This window comes from Salvelinus sp. IW2-2015, linkage group LG4q.1:29, assembly GCF_002910315.2.
Source record: "Salvelinus sp. IW2-2015 linkage group LG4q.1:29, ASM291031v2, whole genome shotgun sequence".
Lineage (NCBI taxonomy): Eukaryota > Metazoa > Chordata > Actinopteri > Salmoniformes > Salmonidae > Salvelinus > Salvelinus sp. IW2-2015.
In genome coordinates this window covers 4,600,836-4,619,344 of record NC_036842.1, presented here as the reverse complement: position 1 = coordinate 4,619,344, position 18,509 = coordinate 4,600,836, and the positions used below count along the sequence as shown (strand labels likewise).

The window sequence follows — 18,509 nt, the reverse complement described above, 5'->3', positions numbered from 1 at the left end:
TACAGCACCCAAAGCAAATAGGATTATAATTATTCACATCCATTACCCACGTTCCTAACGAGAGGCCATTGTTTTCCAGTCATTCATTACAAGGTCCAGTACTGCATTAACTGCAGTACAGTGTTACTGCAAACCCCCAGTGCCTGTTGTGCAGTGGCAATGGCAGCATGAATTAAACCACTTGGATTTTTGGGGAAGAAGGGAAGGGGAGGAAAAAGGCTGTGTGTGTATATGTCTTAATGTGTGTGTGTGGTATCCTCCACATCATTAACAAGGTGTTTCTTTAGCTCTGTTCGTTCCTTTCGGCTGGGCTGTGGCTGTGTTTAATCAGAAACCTCAGCGTTATCCCACTATTTTTAACATATTAACCAGAACACGCCTGGTGTTTACGGAGCTACCCAGAACAGAGCACAGCATTCCCCCAGATTTCCGTAACTGCTGGAGCTGTGGGGAAATAATGATGAATTCAATGCTGAGAACAATCAAACATAGGTATGGGCTGGATCTATCATTCTGGAGTTAAAGACAGGAACCAGAGATTAGGAGAGGCTGTTTAAAAAAAATAAAAAATAAAAATTTAACATGCAAGGCAATAGGCCTTGTGAAATAATACATACAAATAAATCCTTTAATCTTGCTGCCAATTCTTTCCCCAGTGGTTTAGACCAGAAAGTGGATGGGAGAAAAAAGAAAAGAAGAAATTGATACCCCTGCTTTCACATCACACATTTGCACCCTTTTAACATTTGGTCTGAAGGAATTGTGATGTTGCAGCAGTAAAGTTTGTACATGTGTGATGGTACCAGTGGGTTTTTCGGCCCATTTGAATATATATCGTTTGGCGTTTCTGTCTGAACTTTCTCGCTCAGATATGGTGATATGTGTGCAACATAATGTGATATGGTGAATTTCCTATTGAACTGATTCAATGATAATGGTGACATGCGTATCATATATGCGCGATATGTGCGCAATATGCTTATCTATGTGTGTTTGTCACGCCCGATGCTGGAAGAAGACCAAAGTGCAGCGTGGTGAGCGTACATATTCCTTTTATTTTAGATAATGACGCCAACAAAACAACAAACGAAGAAAACAACCGTGACGCTTACAGGGCTAAGTGCCACTAACAAAGTTAACTACCCACACTGAAAGGAGGGAAAAAAGGGCTACCTAAGTATGATTCCCAATCAGAGACAACGATAGACAGCTGTCCCTGATTGAGAACCATACCTGGCCAAAACATAGAAAAAAAGAAACATAGAAAACAAAGCATAGAATGCCCACCCCAAATCACACCCTGACCAAACCAAATAGAGACATAAAAAGGCTCTCTAAGGTCAGGGCGTGACAGTGTTCCCAAATGAAGCACACATAATGAGGCATATCCGAAAGGTGTGATCCCTCAGGAACATTGTACACGAGTGGAGGCTGCTGAGGGGAGGACGGCTCATAATAATGGCTGGAATGGAGTACAATGAATGGAATGGGAGAAAAAAAAAAGTAAAACATGTTTTTGATACCATTCCATTAACTCCATTCCAGCCATTATTATGAGCCGTTCTCCCCTCAGCAGCCTCCACTGTTGTACACCTATTGTGGCTGAGTGCTGCTGAGTTCCCGGGCTGAGCTCCTCAAGATGAAGCAGAACTGTGCTTCACTACTAAATGAATCTGAGTCAAAGCCAAAAAACATCCATCTCCCTTTAAAACTGATCCCAGCATCAGACGGGGACAACCCTCATTCATAACAACATAGGATGAAGGAGGGAGAGAAGAGAAGGGGGAGAGAGAGAGAGAAAGAAACAACACAGGGAAAGGAAAAGAGACGAATGAAGACAGGGAAATAGCGAGGGTGGTGCGTGTGCGTGCGCGCGTGTGTGTCCGTGCCTGCGTGCGTTGTATGTGAACATGAAATGTGTGTATGTGAGAGAGCATCACTTGGAGCAGTTAGTCCTCCTCCTTCGCAGAGGGTACAGCACGGTCACTTCCTGCTGATGACAGCTGACCACAAAATATTGGCCTTTGTTTCAATCGCTCTAGATCAAAGGGCTTCCCAGAACCATCGATCACTACGGCTGAACACAAGGCTGGAGAGAGAGCCAGACTCAGGTTTCAGATGGTGAAAGAGAAAGAGAGAAATAGAGAGAGAGAGAGAACGAGTGAGAGAGAGCGAGAGAGAGAGAGAGAGAGAGAGACGTGTTCATTTCACAGTGCGTTGCCATCAGCCCAGTGTGGTTCATGCAGAGCAGAACCCTAACCCACCCAGCCAGCAGTGTGTGGGAAGCCAGTCATGTTGACCACGATGAGCTGAGCGGGTTTCATGGAGATCTGACCCAACTGGTTCAGGGGGAATTTGCCATCTGTCATGTACACCACGATATGATCCAGAGCTCCTGAAAAACAAAGGACCAGAATAAAACATGAATTGAATATACCTCAATGATAAACTTAATTGATTTCCCAGAGGGGAAATTGGATGTCACCAGCAAATAATACAAGACATGCCCAAGCATATGACCAATATAAGCATTATCTAGGCCCGCCTAAACCCTCATCACCAAAAACAGCCTTGAGTACTCGATCCAAACCAACCTCCCCACAATTCAATTGGCAAAGTGTAAGCTGAGGCTTATGGTTGGGGTGAAGAACTGAGAAACAGCTTCTATCTCCACCCAATACCCTGCCCTGAACTTTAGTCACTGTTACTAGCCGGCTACCACCCGGTACTCTACCCTGAACCTTAGAGACTGCTACCTTATGTACACACTCATTGAACACTGGTCACTTTAATAATGTTTATAAACTGTTTCACCCACTTTATATGTACACTGAGTGCACAAAACATTAGGAACACCGGCTCTTTCCATGACACAGACTGACCAGGAGAATCCAGGTGAAAGCTGTGATCCCTTTATGAATCCACTTCAATCAGTGTGGATGAAGGAGAGGAGACGGTTAAATAATGATTTTAAGCCTTGAGACAACTGAGACATGGATTGTGTATGTGTGCCATTCAGAGGGTGATGGGCAAGACAAAATATTTAAGTGTCTTTTGAACAGGTGTGGTAGTAGGTGCCAGGCGCACCAGTTTGTGTCAAGAACTGTAACGCTGCTGGGTTTTCACGCTCAAACAATCAAGAATTGTCCACCACCCAAAGGACATTCAGCAAACTTGACACAACTGTGGGAAGCATTGGAGTCAACATGGGCCAGCATCCCTGTGGAATGCTTTCGACACCTTGAAGAGTCCATGCCCCGACAAATTGAGGCAGTTCTGAGGGCAAAAGGGGGTGCAACTCAATATTAGGAAAGTAATCCTAATGTTTTGTACACTCACTGTATATCCTCTATTCTAGACATAGCTCATCCTATATAACTACTGCAGTACACGTATTTTGTATTCATATACTGTCCATACATTATATGTATATATATTTATATTCCGTCTCTGACATTGCTTGTTCTGATATTTTCAGATCATTTTCTTTTACTGCCAGGCATTACTGCACTGTTGGAGCTTGAAACTCAAGCATTTCGCTGCACCTGCGATAACATCTGCAAATCTGTGTACGTGACCAATACACTTTGATTTGGTTTGGTTTTGATGGGTGCAGGAGGTTTCTGAGACCCCCCCCCCCCCTAACCATCACTCCTCCCTCCTCCCCCACTAACACGGCAGACTGCAGAACCAGAGTTACTCTCCAACATGAGTCTCCTTTCCTCATCTGGTTTACCTCAGACGCCGCTGTTTCCTCCCTCTCTGTCCTCTGCCTTACATCACCAACTCTATGGTGGGGAGGTGGGGTGGGCTCAAGATTATTCTACCACTTGTTTTGTATAGGAGAGGGACAACCGCCAGTCTGGGTACTTATACTTGTGCTTTAGAAAGTAAAATAGTACGTTTATACAAACTATTGCTTGCTTCATTCTAATTTCCGGGTCCAAAGACAGGTCCTTAACAGATTTGGACGCATTCAACACCAACGACCAAACCGTAACTGTAACTGAGTGCAACCGGTGTGAAATCGCTCGCTACTTAGAGGTGTGCGCTAGTAGCAGTTTAATCGTTATGTCACTCACTCTGAGACCTTTAAGTAGTCGTTTCCTTTGCTCCACAAGGGCCGCGGCTTTTGTGGCACGATAGGTAACAATGCTTCGTGGGAGGCAGTTATTGACATGTTCAGAGGGTCCCTGGTTCGATCCCAGGATGGGACAAGGAGAGGGACCCAGCTATTGGGAACAGTGAGTGCGTGCCACGACAGTAAGAGCTAGTCTGGTCTGAGATGTTGTCTGGTAGGAAAGACTTCCTGTAAGCCATGTCTGTGACTCTGGTTCCTTATTTCAACCCAAGGCAAGTACTCAGTGCCTGTATGTATTACCTGAAAGTAATAGGAATGTGTGATAATACGCAGTACTTTAAATAAACTTGATTTTATACTCAGTGTCAGCCTAACTAAGAGCCAGCCTGTGCTACCTGGGCCCTTGCCTCTTCCCCAGGCTAATTGCTAGAGCCGGCAGGTGGACGAGAGAAACTACCTGGGCCTCTATGGACGTGTGCCTGACTGCCTGCTCTGCACATCTGCTTACACTTCCAGAGGGCACACAGGCATTTCCTAAACGGCATGAGGAGGGATGTGGATCGACCGGGAAGCCATTAGCCAAATGGGCTCTTCCTGGTCAGGGCACAGGCAGCTGACCCACAATGGCGAAAGGCAGACAAGTAGTCAACAATATAGGCTTCTCAAAAAACTAAACGTACATATCCTGGGTCGTGTTCAGTAGGGCACACCGTAGAAAAACATTTTGCATCAGAATACAAAAATGTATTATCATAGGAAAATATTCAGGTAGTAGCTAACCCCCCCCGTTTCAAAACGTTTTCTCCCTAGTACTGAACACGACCCTGGCTTCCTCATGATAAAGTCCTATCAGAAAGCAGACTTTGAGTTGGTTCTTGTGTGACTTTATACTGGTGATGTTTAGTGGGTGGGTGCCCTAGACTGGAGGGCGTCTTGGGAACATGAGGATGACGTGACATTAACTAATCGTTTTGAACTATGGAAGCCTATGCTAACCCATCTCTGGGTGACTGGGCTCCTGATCTGTTATATAAATGGCTCTCCTTTCACAGTGTATTAATCTGAGCCAGTATACACAGAGCTGTCCAGCGAGGACTGGATAGCCTGACGTTAGCCCAGCGTTCCCATGGAAAAGAGAGGTTAGTCTTCTTCTAGCAGAGGAACTGACAGAGTGGCAGGTCCTGTGTGTGTGTGTGTGTGTGTGTGTGTGTTGTGTGTGTGTGTGTGTGTGTGTGTGTGGTGTGTGGTGTGTGTGTGTGTGTGTGTGTGTGTGTGTGTGTGTGTGTGTGTGTGTGTGTGTGTGTGTGTGTGTGTGTGTGTGTGTGTGTGTGTGTGTGTGTGTGTGTGCGGTTTTATTTTTTGAGAACTAACAGCTGACTGAAGACGGGACGGCCGCGGAGTTGTGCGGTTGAGTCGTTTTGCAATAACAGGGACATTAATATAGTGATGAAACTTTGTTGCCCTTGCTGAAATAAGCAAAGTGTTATATCAAACGATGAATAGAACGGAAGTAGTCTGAGTACCAGTCTCTTTAGCTAACATTCCACTCAAATCAAATCAAATCAAATTTATTTAGTCACTACACATGGTTAGCAGATTGTAATGCGAGTGTAGCGAAATGCTTGTGCTTCTAGTTCCGACAATGCAGTAATAACCAACAAGTATATCTAACCTAACAATTCCACAACTACTACCTTATACACACACAAGTGTAAAGGGATAAAGATATGTACATAAAGATATATGAATGAGTGGTGGTAGAGACGGCATAGGCAGATGCAGTAGATGGTATAGAGTAGGTATATACATATGAGATGAGTATTGTAGGGTATGTAAACATAAAGTGGCATAGTTTAAAGTGGCTAGTGGTACATGTATACATAAAGATGGCAAGATGCAGTAGATGATATAGAGTACAGTATATACATATGAGATGGGTAATGTAGGGTATGTAAACATTATATTAAGTGGCATTGTTTAAAGTGGCTAGTGGTACTTTTACATAATTTCCATCAATTCCCATTTTTAAAGTGGCTGGAGTTGAGTCAGTATGTTGGCAGCGGCCGCTAAATGTTAGTGGTGGCTGTTTAACAGTCTGATGGCCTTGAGATAGAAGCTGTTTTTCAGTCTCTCGGTCCCTGCTTTGATGCACCTGTACTGACCTCGCCTTCTGGATGATAGCGGGTGAACAGGCAGTGGCTTGGGTGGTTGTTGTCTTGATGATCTTTATGGCCTTCCTGTGACATCGGGTGGTGTAGGTGTCCTGGAGGGCAGGTAGTTTGCCCCGGTGATGCGTTCTGCAGACCTCACTACCCTCTGGAGAGCCTTACGGTTGTGGGCGGAGCAGTTGCCGTACCAGGCGGTGATACAGCCGACAGGATGCTCTCGATTGTGCATCTGTAGAAGTTTGTGAGTGCTTTTGGTGACAAGCCGAATTTCTTCAGCCTCCTGAGGTTGAAGAGGCGCTGCTGCGCCTTCTTCACGACGCTGTCTGTGTGGGTGGACCAATTCAGTTTGTCCGTATGTGTACGCCGAGGAACTTAAAACTTTCCACTTCTCCACTACTGACCCGTCGATGTGGATAGGGGGGTGCTCCTCTGCTGTTTCCTGAAGTCCACAATCATCTCCTTTGTTTTGTTGACGTTGAGTGTGAGGTTATTTTCCTGAACCACACTCCGAGGGCCCTCACTCCTGTAGGCGTCTCGTCGTTGTTGGTAATCAAGCCTACCACTGTAGTGTCATCCGCAAACTTGATGATTGAGTTGGAGGCGTGCATGGCCACGCAGTCGTGGGTGAACAGGGAGTACAGGAGAGGGCTCAGAGCGCACTTGTGGGGCCCATGTTGAGGATCAGCGGGGTGGAGATGTTGTTACTACTACCCTCACCACCTGGGGGCGGCCGTCAGGAAGTCCAGGACCCGTTGCCAGGGCGGGGTCGAGACCCGGGTCTCGAGCTTGATGACGAGTTTGGAGGGTACTATGGTGTTAAATGCTGAGCTGTAATCGTTGAACAGCATTCTCAAATGGGTATTCCTCTTGTCCAGATGGGTTAGGGCAGTGTGCAGTGTGGTTGCGATTGCGTCGTCTGTGGACCTATTGGGTCGGTAAGCAAATTGGAGTGGGTCTAGGGTGTCCGGTAGGGTGGAGGTGATATGGTCCTTGACTAGTTCTCTCAGCACTTCATGATGACGGAAGTGAGTGCTACGGGGCGGTATCGTTTAGCTCAGTTACCTTTGCTTTCTTGGGAACAGGAACAATGGTGGCTCTTGAAGCATGTGGGAACAGCAGACTGGGATAAGGATTGATTGAATATGTCCGTAAACACACAGCCAGCTGGTCTGCGCATGCTCTGAGGACGCGGCTGGGAATGCGTCTGGGCCTGCAGCCTTGCGAGGGTTAACACGTTTAAATGTTTTACTCACCTCGGCTGCAGTGAAGGAGAGCCCGCAGGTTTTGGTAGGGGGCCGTGTCAGTGGCACTGTATTGTTCAAAGCGGGCAAAAAAGTTGTTTAGCCTGTCTGGGAGCAAGACATCCTGGTCCGCGACGGGGCTGGTTTTCTTTTTGTAATCCGTGATTGACTGTAGACCCTGCCACATACCTCTTGTGTCTGAGCTGTTGAATTGCGACTCGATTTTGTCTCTGTACTGGGACTTAGCCTGTTTGTTGCCTTGCGGAGAGAATAGCTACACTGTTTGTATTCGGTCATGCTTCCGGTCACCTTGCCCTGGTTAAAAGCAGTGGTTGCGCGCTTTCAGTTTCACGCGAATGCTGCCGTCAATCCACGGTTCTTTGGTTTGGGAATGTTTTAATCGTTGTTGTGGGTACGACATCGTCAATGCACTTCCTAATGAACTCGCTCACCGATCAGCATATTCGTCAACATTGTTGTTGGACGCAATGCGGATCTATTCACTCGTGTGATCGACAGGCAGTCTTGAAGCTGGAATCAGATTGGTCGGACCAGCGTTGAACGACACTGAGCGCGGGAGCTTGTTGTTTTAGTTTCTGTTTGTAGGCTGGAATCAACAAAATGGAGTCGTGGTCAGCTTTTCCGAAAGGGGGGGGGGGGACGGGTTATATGCGTCGCGGAAATTAGTAATAAATGATCTAGGGTTTTTCCAGCCCTGGTAGCACAATCGATATGCTGATAGAATTTAGGGAGTTTTGTTTTTTAGATTAGCCTTGTTAAAATCCCCAGTACGATGAATGCAGCCTCAGGGTGTGTGGTTTCCAGTTTACAAAGAGTCAGATAGTTTGTTCAGGCCATCGATGTGTCTTGCTTGGGGGAATATATACGGCTGTGATTATGATTGAAGAGAATTTCCTTGGTAGATAATGCGGTCGACATTTATTGTGAGGAGTTTCTAGTCAGGTGAACAGAATGACTTGAGTTCCTGTGTGTTGTTATGATGATCACACAGTCTCGTTAATCATAAGGCATACGCCCTCTTCGTACCAGAAAGATGTTTGTTTCTGTCGGCGCGATGCATGAAGAAACCAGCTGGTGCACCGACTCGTTAGCGTCTCTTGAGTTAGCCATGTTTCCGGAGCAGAGCACGTTGCAATCCTGATGTCTCTCTGGATGCTACCGTGCTCGGATTTCATCAACCTTATTGTCAAGAGACTGGACATTGGCGAGTAGTATGCTAGGGAGTGGAGCGCGATGTGCCCGTCTCCGAAGCCTGGCCAGGAGACCGCCTCGTTTGCCCCTTTTACGGCGTGACCAGGGTCGCCGGCTGGGATCAGATCCATTGTATTGGTGGAGGCAAAACACTGGATCCGTTTCGGGAAAGTCATATTCCTGGTAGGAACGATGATGAGTTGACGTTAATCGTATATTCAGTAGTTCCTCCCGACTGTATGTAATGAAACCTAAGATTACCTGGGGTACCGATGTAAGAAATAACACATAAAAAAACAAAATACTGCATATTTTCCAAGGAACGCGAAGCGAGGCGGCCATCTCGTTTCGGCGCCGGATGTTGTCCTTGTCATTGTCAAAGAGACTGGCCTTTCAGACATCTCAACGTTCAATATGCAGCTGGCTTTACGGCGGATTTGCTCATTGGTTGTTGGAAAAAACATTCATATTTTACATGACACCACGTGGAGCCTCGGAAATAGAATTACAATTTAAGTCAAAAAGAAACATTTAGCTGTTAGCTAGCGTAAAACAAAGCTAAGACGTTTTTTGGGTTGGAATTGCAGTAGCTAAGCATTTACTGCAAAACTCAAATGAATTGCCCGGGCACTTATTTTGCTTCAATTGGAGAACACAAACGTTGTTTTTTAGAGACAGGCTTCTATTTGAGCCAGGCGTCTATTTCCTTAATGCGCACAGCTTTTGCTCAATAAAATGTTGTAAAGACTACCAGACTGTTTATTGTGACCAGTATAAACATTACAATACAAATCCATCATTTTTTGCACAAGCTGGATGGTACTCAATGAAGGTCACTTGTAAACAATGAATTTAGACCTGGCGTTTATTTGAAACAGGCATTTATTTGCTGAAAATGTGTGCCGATGCCTGGCTATTAGAGACAGGCGGCTATTTGAGACTGCGATTAATTTAAGTTTACGGTAGTTTGAGAATTTAGAAGTGAGCTACCAACTATTCACAGACTGTTTCGCCTGGACAAACAAAAAGAAAAGTAGAAAACTATTCTTTACACATGTACTTTTCTGGAATGTAGTTTTGTAATTGACTAAAACAAGCAGACAACAAGAAAATTGCGTTTGAATATGATCAAGTTTTTGCTGTGAGCCAATGGGGTAACCAAGGTAACCATGGGTTGATTCCCCACAGGCGGATGGGACCGCAACATTCTATTTAATACCGACTGGGACTATGGGTACACTCGTAATGGCCGCCAGTCCACCCATTATGCCATCATTGACTTGAATGGGGACGCCCATTGTATTCATTATATTTCTATGGCAGAACATGCAGTCAGGACCGGATGAAAGGAGAAAATATGTGCAACATTTTTTATATATATACTGTATATACAGTGCATTCGGAAAATATTCAGACCCCATGATTTTTTCCCACATTTTGTTACGTTAGAGGCTTATTCTAAAATTGTTTAAATTGCTTTTTCCCCACTCATCATTCTACACACAATACCCCATAATGACAAAGCAAAAACAGGTTTTTAGAATCATCACATTTACATAAGTATTCAGACCTTCTACTCAGTACTTTGTTGAAGCACATTTGGCAGATATTACAGCCTCGAGTCTTTTTGGGTATGACGCTACAACTTGGCACACCTGTATTTGGGGAGTTTCTCAAGGACATTCAGAGACTTGTCCTGAAGGGTCGTTGTCCTGTTGGAAGAAGAAACTTCACCCCAGTCTGAGGTCCTGAGCGCTCTGGAGCAGGTTCAATGATCTCTCTGTACTTTGCTCCGTTCATCTTTCCCTCGATCCTGACTAGTCTCCCAGTCCCTGGTGCTGAAAAACATCCCCACAGCATGATGCTGCCACCACCATGCTTCACCGTAGGGATGGTGCCAGATTTCCTCCAGATGTGACGTTTGGCATTCAGGCAAAAGAGTTCAATCTTGGTTTCATCAGACCAGAGAATCATCATGGTCTGATAGTCTTTAGGTGCCTTTTGGCAAACTCCAAGCGGGCTGTCATGTGCCTTTTACTGAGGAGTGGCTTCCGTCTGGTCACCTACCATAAAGGCCTGATTGGTGGAGTGCTGCAGAGATGGTTGTCCTTCTGGAAGGTTCTCCCATCTCCACAGTGGAACTCTGGAGCTCTGTCAGAGTGACCATCGGGTTCTTAGTCATCTCCCTTCTCCCCCGGTTGCTCAGTTTGGCCGGGCGGCCAGCTCTAGGAAGAGATTTGGTGGTTGCAAACTTCTTCCATTTAAGAATGATGGAGGCCACTGTGTTCTTGGGGACCTTCAATGCTGCAGAAATGTGTTGGTACCCTTCCCCAGATCTGTGCCTCGACACAATCCTGTCTCGGAGCTCTACAGACAATTCCTTCGACCTCTTGGCCTGTTTTTTTGCTCTGACATGCACTGTCAACTGTGGGACCTTATATAAACAGGTGTGTGCCTTTCCTACAATCAAGTTGTAGAAACATCTCAAGGATGATCAATGAAAACTGGATGCACCTGAGCTCAATTTTGAGTCTCATTGCAAAGGGTCTGAATACTTATGTAAATATATTTCAGTATATTTCATTTTTTTTTTGTGTGTGAAATTAGCAAAAATTTCTAAAAACCTGTTTTCGCTTTGTCATTATGCGTGTAGATTGATGAGGGGGAAAGTCATTTTATCAATTTTAGAATACGACTGTAACGTAACACAATGTGAAAAAAGTGAAGGGGTCTGAATACTTTCAGAATGCACTGTATATATACAGTTACAGTCAAAAGACAGCTACTCATTCAAGGGTTTTTCTTATTTTTACTATTTTCTAAATGATAGAATAATAGTGAAGACATCAAAACTAAGAAATAACACACATGGAATCATGTAGTAACCAAAAAAGTGTTAAACAAATCAAAATATATTTGAGATTTTAGATACTTCAAAGTAGCCACCCTTTGCCTTGATGACAGTTTTGCACACTCTTGGTATTCCCTCAAGCAGCTTCACATAGAATGCTTTTCCAACAGTCTTGAAGGAGTTCCCACATATGCTGAGCACTTGTTGGCTGCTTTTCCTTCACTCTGCTATCCAACTCATCCCAAATCATCTCAATTGGGTTGAGGTCGGATGATTGTGGAGGCCAGGTCATCTGATGCAGCACTCCATCACTCTCCTTCTTGGTCAAATAACCCTTACACAGCTTGGAGGTGTGTTGGTCATTGTCCTGTTGAAAAACAAATTATAGTCCCACTAAGCCAAACCAGATGGGATGGCGTATCGCTGCAGAATGCTATGGTAGTCATGCTGGTTAAGTGTGCCTTAAATTCTAAATAAATCACAGACAGTGTCACTATCTAAGCACCCCCACACCATCACACCTCCTCCTTCATGCACAGGGGGCACCTCACATGCAGAGATCATCCATTCACCTACTGAGTGAACAATGGCGCTTTTCCGTGTGCCCAACCGATTGTGTTTTTTTGTTAGTTTATTTGCGTAGTTTATAACTTATTTTTTCACTTATATTGTACATAATGTTGCTGCTACCGTCTCTTATGACCGAAAATAACTTCTGGACATCAGGACTGCGATTCCTCACCGCAGACTGGCAGAATCCTTTTTTTCCTTTAGCAAGTCTGACGAGCCCGACGCGAATGATATACTGCTTTCTCGGGAACAGGCTCAGATCCCCGTGATTTGCGTGAAGAGGAGGCAGAGAAAAAGGGATTAGAGGAGGGGCTGCCTTCTGAGAATTCGTAGGCGATCTAATAAATCTCCACTTCCTTCCATTCTGCTAGCAAACATGCAATCTTTGGAGAATAAAATAGATGACCTACGCGGAAGATTAAACTACCAACAGGACATTCAAAACTGTAATATCTTTTACTTCACGGAGTCGTGGCTGAACGACGACACTATCAACATAGAGCTGGCTGGTTATACCAAGGAGGGTTAGGGTTAGGGTTAGCTGGCGGGTCCCCAAGGAGCGGGACTCTAACCCAGAAGCTTATAAGAAATCCCGCTATGCCCTCCGACGAACCATCAAACAGGCAAAGCGCCAATACAGAACTAAGATCGAATCGTACTACACCGGCTCTGATGCTCCTCGTATGTGGCATGGCTTGCAAACCATTACAGACTACAAAGAGAAGCACAGCCGAGAGCTGCCCAGTGACACAAGCCTACCATATGAGCTAAACTACTTCTATTCTCACTTCAAGGCAAATAACACTGAAGCATGCATGAGAGCACCAGCTGTTCCTGGAAGACTGTGTGATCACGCTCTCCGCAGCCGATGTGAGTAAGACCTTTAAACAGGTCAACATTCACAAGGCCGCGGGGCCAGACGGATTACCAGGACGTGTACTGTGAGCATGCGCTGACCAACTAACAAGTGTCTTCACTGAGATTTTCAACCTCTCCCTGTCCGAGTCTTGTAATACCAACATGTTTTAAGCAGACCACCATAGTACCTGTGCCCATGAACACTAAGGTAACCTGCCTAAATGACTACCGATCCAAAGCACTCACGTCTGTAGCCATGAAGTGCTTTGAAAGGCTGGTCATGGCTCACATCAACACCATTATCACAGAAACCCTAGACCCACTCCAATTTGCATACCGCCCCAACAGATCCAGAGATGATGCAATCTCTATTGCACTCCACACTGCCCTTTCCCACTTGGACAAAAGGAACACCTACGTGAGAATGCTATTCATTGACTACAGCTCAGCATTCAAAACCATAGTGCCCTCAAAGCTCATCAATAAGCTAAGGACCCTGGGACTAAACACCTCCGACCTCCTCTGCAACTGGATCCTGGACCTCCTGACAGGCCGCCCCAGGTGGTAAGGGTAGGTAACAACACATCTGCCACGTTGATCCTCAACACAGTGGCCCATCAGGGGTGTGTGCTCAGTCCCTTCCTGTATTCCCTGTTCACCCAGTACTGCACGGCCAGGTACGACTCCAACACCATCATTAAGTTTGCCAATGACACAACAGTGGTAGGCCTGATCACCAACAACGACGAGATAGCCTATAGGGAGGAGGTCAGAGACCTGGCCGTGTGGTGCCAGAACAACAACCTCTCCCTCAACGTGATCAAGACAAAGGACATGACTGTGCACTACAGGAAAAAAGAGGACCGAGCACGCCCCCATTCTAATTAACAAGGATGCAGTGGAGCAGGTTGAGAGCTCAAGTTCCTTGGTGTCACCATCACCAACAAACTAACATGGTGCAAGCACACCAAGACAGTCGTGAAGAGGGCACGACGAAACCTATTCCCCTCAAAAGACTGAAAATATTTTGGCATGGGTCCTCAGATCCTCAAAAGGTTCTACAGCTGGACCATCGAGAGCATCCTGACTGGTTGCATCACTGCCTGGTATGGCAACTGCTCAGCCTCTCGACCGCAAGGCACTACAGAGGTAGGTGCGAACGGCCTAGTACATCACTAGGGCCAAGCTTCCTGCCATCCAGGACCTCTATACCAGGCGGTGTCAGAACGGCCCTAAAATGTGTTAAAGACTCCAGCCACCTTAGTCATAGACTGTTCTCTCTGCTACCGCATGGCAAGCGTTACCGGAGTGCCAAGTATAGGTCCAAGAGGCTTCTAAACAGCTTCTACCCCCAAGCCATAAGACTCCTGAACATCTAATCAAATGGCTACCCAGACTATTTGCAATGCCCCCCCCCCTCTTTTACACCACTGCTACTCTCTGTTGTTACCATCTATGCATAGTCACTTTAATAACTCTACCTACATGTACATATTACCTCAAATAACCAGTGCCCCTGCACATGACTCTGTATCGGTACCCCCCTGTATATAGTCTCGCTATTGTTATTTCACTGCTGCTCTTTAATTGCTGTGTACTTTTTTTCTTATTCTTATCCATATATTTTTTTAACCGCATTGTTGATTAGGGCTCGTTAGTAAGCATTTCACTCTAAGGTCTACAGCTGTTGTATTCAGTGCATGTGACTAAAATGTTATTTGATTTGATTTACCTCGCGTCACACAAAGACATGGTTGGAACCAAAAATCTCAAATTTGGACTCATCAGACCAAAGGACAGATATCCACCGGTCTAATGTCCATTGCTCGTGTTTCTTGGCCTAAGCAAGTCTCTTCTTCTTATTGGTGACCTTAGTAATGGTTTCTTTGCAGAAATTCGACCATGAAGGCCTGATTCACGCAGTCTCCTCTGAACAGTTGATGTGAGATGTGTCTGTTACTTGAACTCTGTGAAGCATTTTATTTTGGATGCAATTTCTGAGGATGGTAACTCTAATGAACTTACCCTCTGCAGCAGAGGTAACTCTGGGTCTTCCTTTCCTGTGGCGGTCCTCATGAGAGCCAGTTTCATCATAGCGCTCTATGGTTTTTGTGACTGCATTTGAAGAAACTTTCAAAGTTCTTGAAATGTTCTGCATTGACTGATCTTCATGTCTTAAAGTAATGATGGACAGTCGTTTCTCCTTGCTTATTTGAGCTGTTCCTGCCATAATATGGACTAGTATTTTACCAAATAGGGCTATCTTCTGTATACCACCCCTACCTTGTCACAACACAATTGATTGGCTCAAACGCATTAAGAAGGAAAGAAATTCCACTATTTCACTTTGAAGAAGGCACACCTGTTAATTGAAATGCATCCTAGGTAACTGAACTGCCGGGGAGCAGGTAGCCTAGGTTAGAGCGGTGGGCCAGTAACCGCAAGTTGCCAAACGGTTGCTGGATCGAATCCCTGAGCTGACAAGGTAAAAATCTGTTGTTCTGCCCCTGAACAAGGCAGTTAACCACCGTCCCGGTGGCCGTCATTGACTGACTTGCCTAGTTTCTAAAGGTTCAATAAGAAAACAACCTCATGAAGCTGGTTGAGAGAATTCCAAGAGTGTGCAAACCTGTCATCAAGGCAAAGGTGGCTACTTCGAAGAATCTTAAATATATTTTTGATTTTTAACACTTTTTTGGTTACTACATGATTCCATATGTGTTATTCATAGTTATGATGTATTTATACAATGTAGAAAATTGTAAAAATAAGAAAAACCCTGGAATAGTAGGTGTGTCCAAACTTTTGATTGGTACTGTATATATACAGTGCATTCTGAAAGTTTTCAGACCCCTCACCTTTTCCACATTGTATTACGTTACAGCCTCATTCTTAAATTTGATACAATTATTTCCCCCCTCATCAATCTTTACACAATACCCCATATGACAAAGCGAAAACAGGTTTTAGAAATGTTTGCTATATTTCAAACCAAAAAAATGGAAATATACTGAATATATGAGTAGGATGTCCAAACTTTTGACTGGTACTGTTATGTTTATTTAAATATATTATATATATATATATATATATATTATAATATGCATTCTAACGGTTATTACGGAGATCGGTCATTTGGATAGCCAATTTCGGTCATTCTTCAGTTACGAAATTAGCAAAATTAGCAAACATTACAGTCATTCACGAAATTAGCAGAATTAGCAAACATTTCGAAAAACCTGAAAAACCTGAAGAAGGACCCGTTTAGCCAATTACTTTTGACTGGTACTGTATGTTTATTTAAATATATATATATGCTATTCTAACGGTTATTACGGAGATCGGTCATTTGGCTAGCCAATTACGGTCATTCTTAATTCCATGACCGATTCAGTCCTACCCAGACGACGGTTCACCACATTAATCCGCCCTCTACAACAGGCCTTCCTTCAGCTAAGGTGACTTTCCTCTCCCCTTTACAACAAACACACCACATAACGAGACCCAGATGAGACTATTATCAAGCACACACAAGAACAAAATTATCTCATGATTTCCCCCATTCCAGCATCTCTCCAGTCAAGATTCCCTGTCAGCTCTAAATCCTGCAGCTTCCATGGATTACTGTGCATCTGGACAGAGGGGCACAGGGTGACGGAGGGAGAGCGTGAGAGGAAGGGGAGAGGGTAAGGAGGGGGGAATGGAGGGAGAGGGTAAGGAAGATAGGGAGGGATGAGGGGGGTGGGGATGAGCTTCCTCCCCTTCGGGCCCTCCCCTTTAGCCCCCCTCTCAGGGTTGAACTGCCCCAAGGGGAGAGGGGGAACAGGGGAGGGGAAAGGCTGTGACCTGGATGTCAAGGTCAACAGGGGTCAAGGTAAAGGGCAGGGTTCACTCTCACCCCTCAGGGAGAAAGTAAACACATGGAGATGCACTTTTCCTCATCTTTTGACCAATCATTAAATGAGAACCAACAGTGGACTTGTTATGCTTACAAAGATGGACACAGCTCAAACTTCAGGCGTGCAGGGCTCTGCATCCCTTTCTGAACAATCGGCGGCTGGTATACACATACATTAAAATAGAACTGAAAAGTATCCTCTCTATAATCTCAGCACCCAGAACTGAGTGCAGTGGCCAGCTCCTCAACAGTCGTCATGAGAGACTATCCCTTTCCATTGAATCAGGGAGTGACCGAGAGTGCGAGCCCCTACCTTAGTCTATGGCCCCTATGTACCTGGAGAGGTTTTGATGCTCAGGTTGCGGCTGAAGTCCTCTTTCAGGGCGGTGAGGACGGCGGCCATCTCCTCCTTCACTTCCTCCAGACTGATGATATCCTCCGCCAGCGAGGAGTTGATGTTCACTTTGGCTGCCTGGCCCTTCGCTGCCTTCGCTGAGGGAAAAAAGAAAAGCAGCGGCCTTCACTACAAGAGAGACTTCAAAGGGGGAAGAACAGAAGGAGGATGGAGGAGAGGAAGGAGACCTGCATGCTGGTAGTCTAGTCTAGTCAATCAGAGTTATTACAAATAAAAGCAAAATGAGAAAACACAGTGAAGTGGGGTTTTCTTCAACCTTCTCAAAAAGACTAAAAAAGCTCTTGAACGTTCCGTCCACCACTTCAGTACACAAGCAGAATAGAGATGGATGGATGGAGTCGTGATTCCTACCCCTATATTTCCTGAACCTTTGAGAGTGTTTTGAGGGCAACACAAGACAAAATCAAATAGGTACAAAGCAGTTGAGAGGCAACCGGCCCTCCACTCACCTTTACTCATCTTGGTGGCATACAGGCGAACGCAGGTGGCGGCAGTGGGGCGATGTTTTGATGACATGTATTTGGGAGCAGCAGTGGGACTCTGGAGCTGACCACCAGCTGACAGGAAGACTTCAACAAAGGGACCAGGCATCGGCACAACGCCGGCCACAGTAGGCCCAGCTGACTCAATGCCATCGCTGTCACACACAGACACACAAATGACAGAGATACAGAGAAGCGTAACAAAAACATTCTTGAGACTTATGCAGATATTATTACAGTCTGATCTTAATGATAACACACAAGCATAATAACGCAAAATAAAAATACTAAAGTACTGAAATAAAATACCAACATCTATCTATCTAATTTTCCTTTCATATTAGTGTAGTGATATTACAGTGCCATGGATGGCAAGCTGTAATAATAGCCAGCAGGGGGCGATATTTATGTCTATCTACATACTGTATGTTGCTGCCTCAAGTGTTAAGCACACAGCTGCTGCTTAATCATATAAATATATTTTTTTAAATGTTGAAAATGTGTGTGATTAAAAGTTTGCAGTGTAAACTTAAACAACTAAACCCAGATATAAAGTATGTAGAAAAGATAATGGAGCAATATATTTTCAAATAAGATCATCTTTGACAACTGACAACCAGCCATGTGTCATACCCTGGATGACATCCTCTATTGTGTGTGATGAATTCACACTCCTTACACACCATTAAGAGAAATGGGGCACTACGATATACTATCACACCAGGCGGATAGA

General features: G+C 44.9%; 1 protein-coding gene across 1 annotated transcript in view; it reads right to left on the bottom strand.

Moving 5' to 3' along the window:
* LOC111962814 (ribosome-recycling factor, mitochondrial-like) overlaps positions 1–17,921 on the bottom strand; it is a 30,806-nt gene extending 12,885 nt beyond the window's left edge. Inside the window, exons 1-3 of the mRNA XM_023986149.1 lie at positions 17,744–17,921; positions 17,216–17,371; positions 2,265–2,395 (exon numbers count right to left, since the gene is read on the bottom strand). Coding sequence (XP_023841917.1) covers positions 2,265–2,395; positions 17,216–17,371; positions 17,744–17,885 — 429 coding nt within the window. The 5' untranslated portion in view covers positions 17,886–17,921. The remainder of the gene's footprint in view (positions 1–2,264; positions 2,396–17,215; positions 17,372–17,743) is intronic.
* Positions 17,922–18,509: the final 588 nt, after the last annotated feature.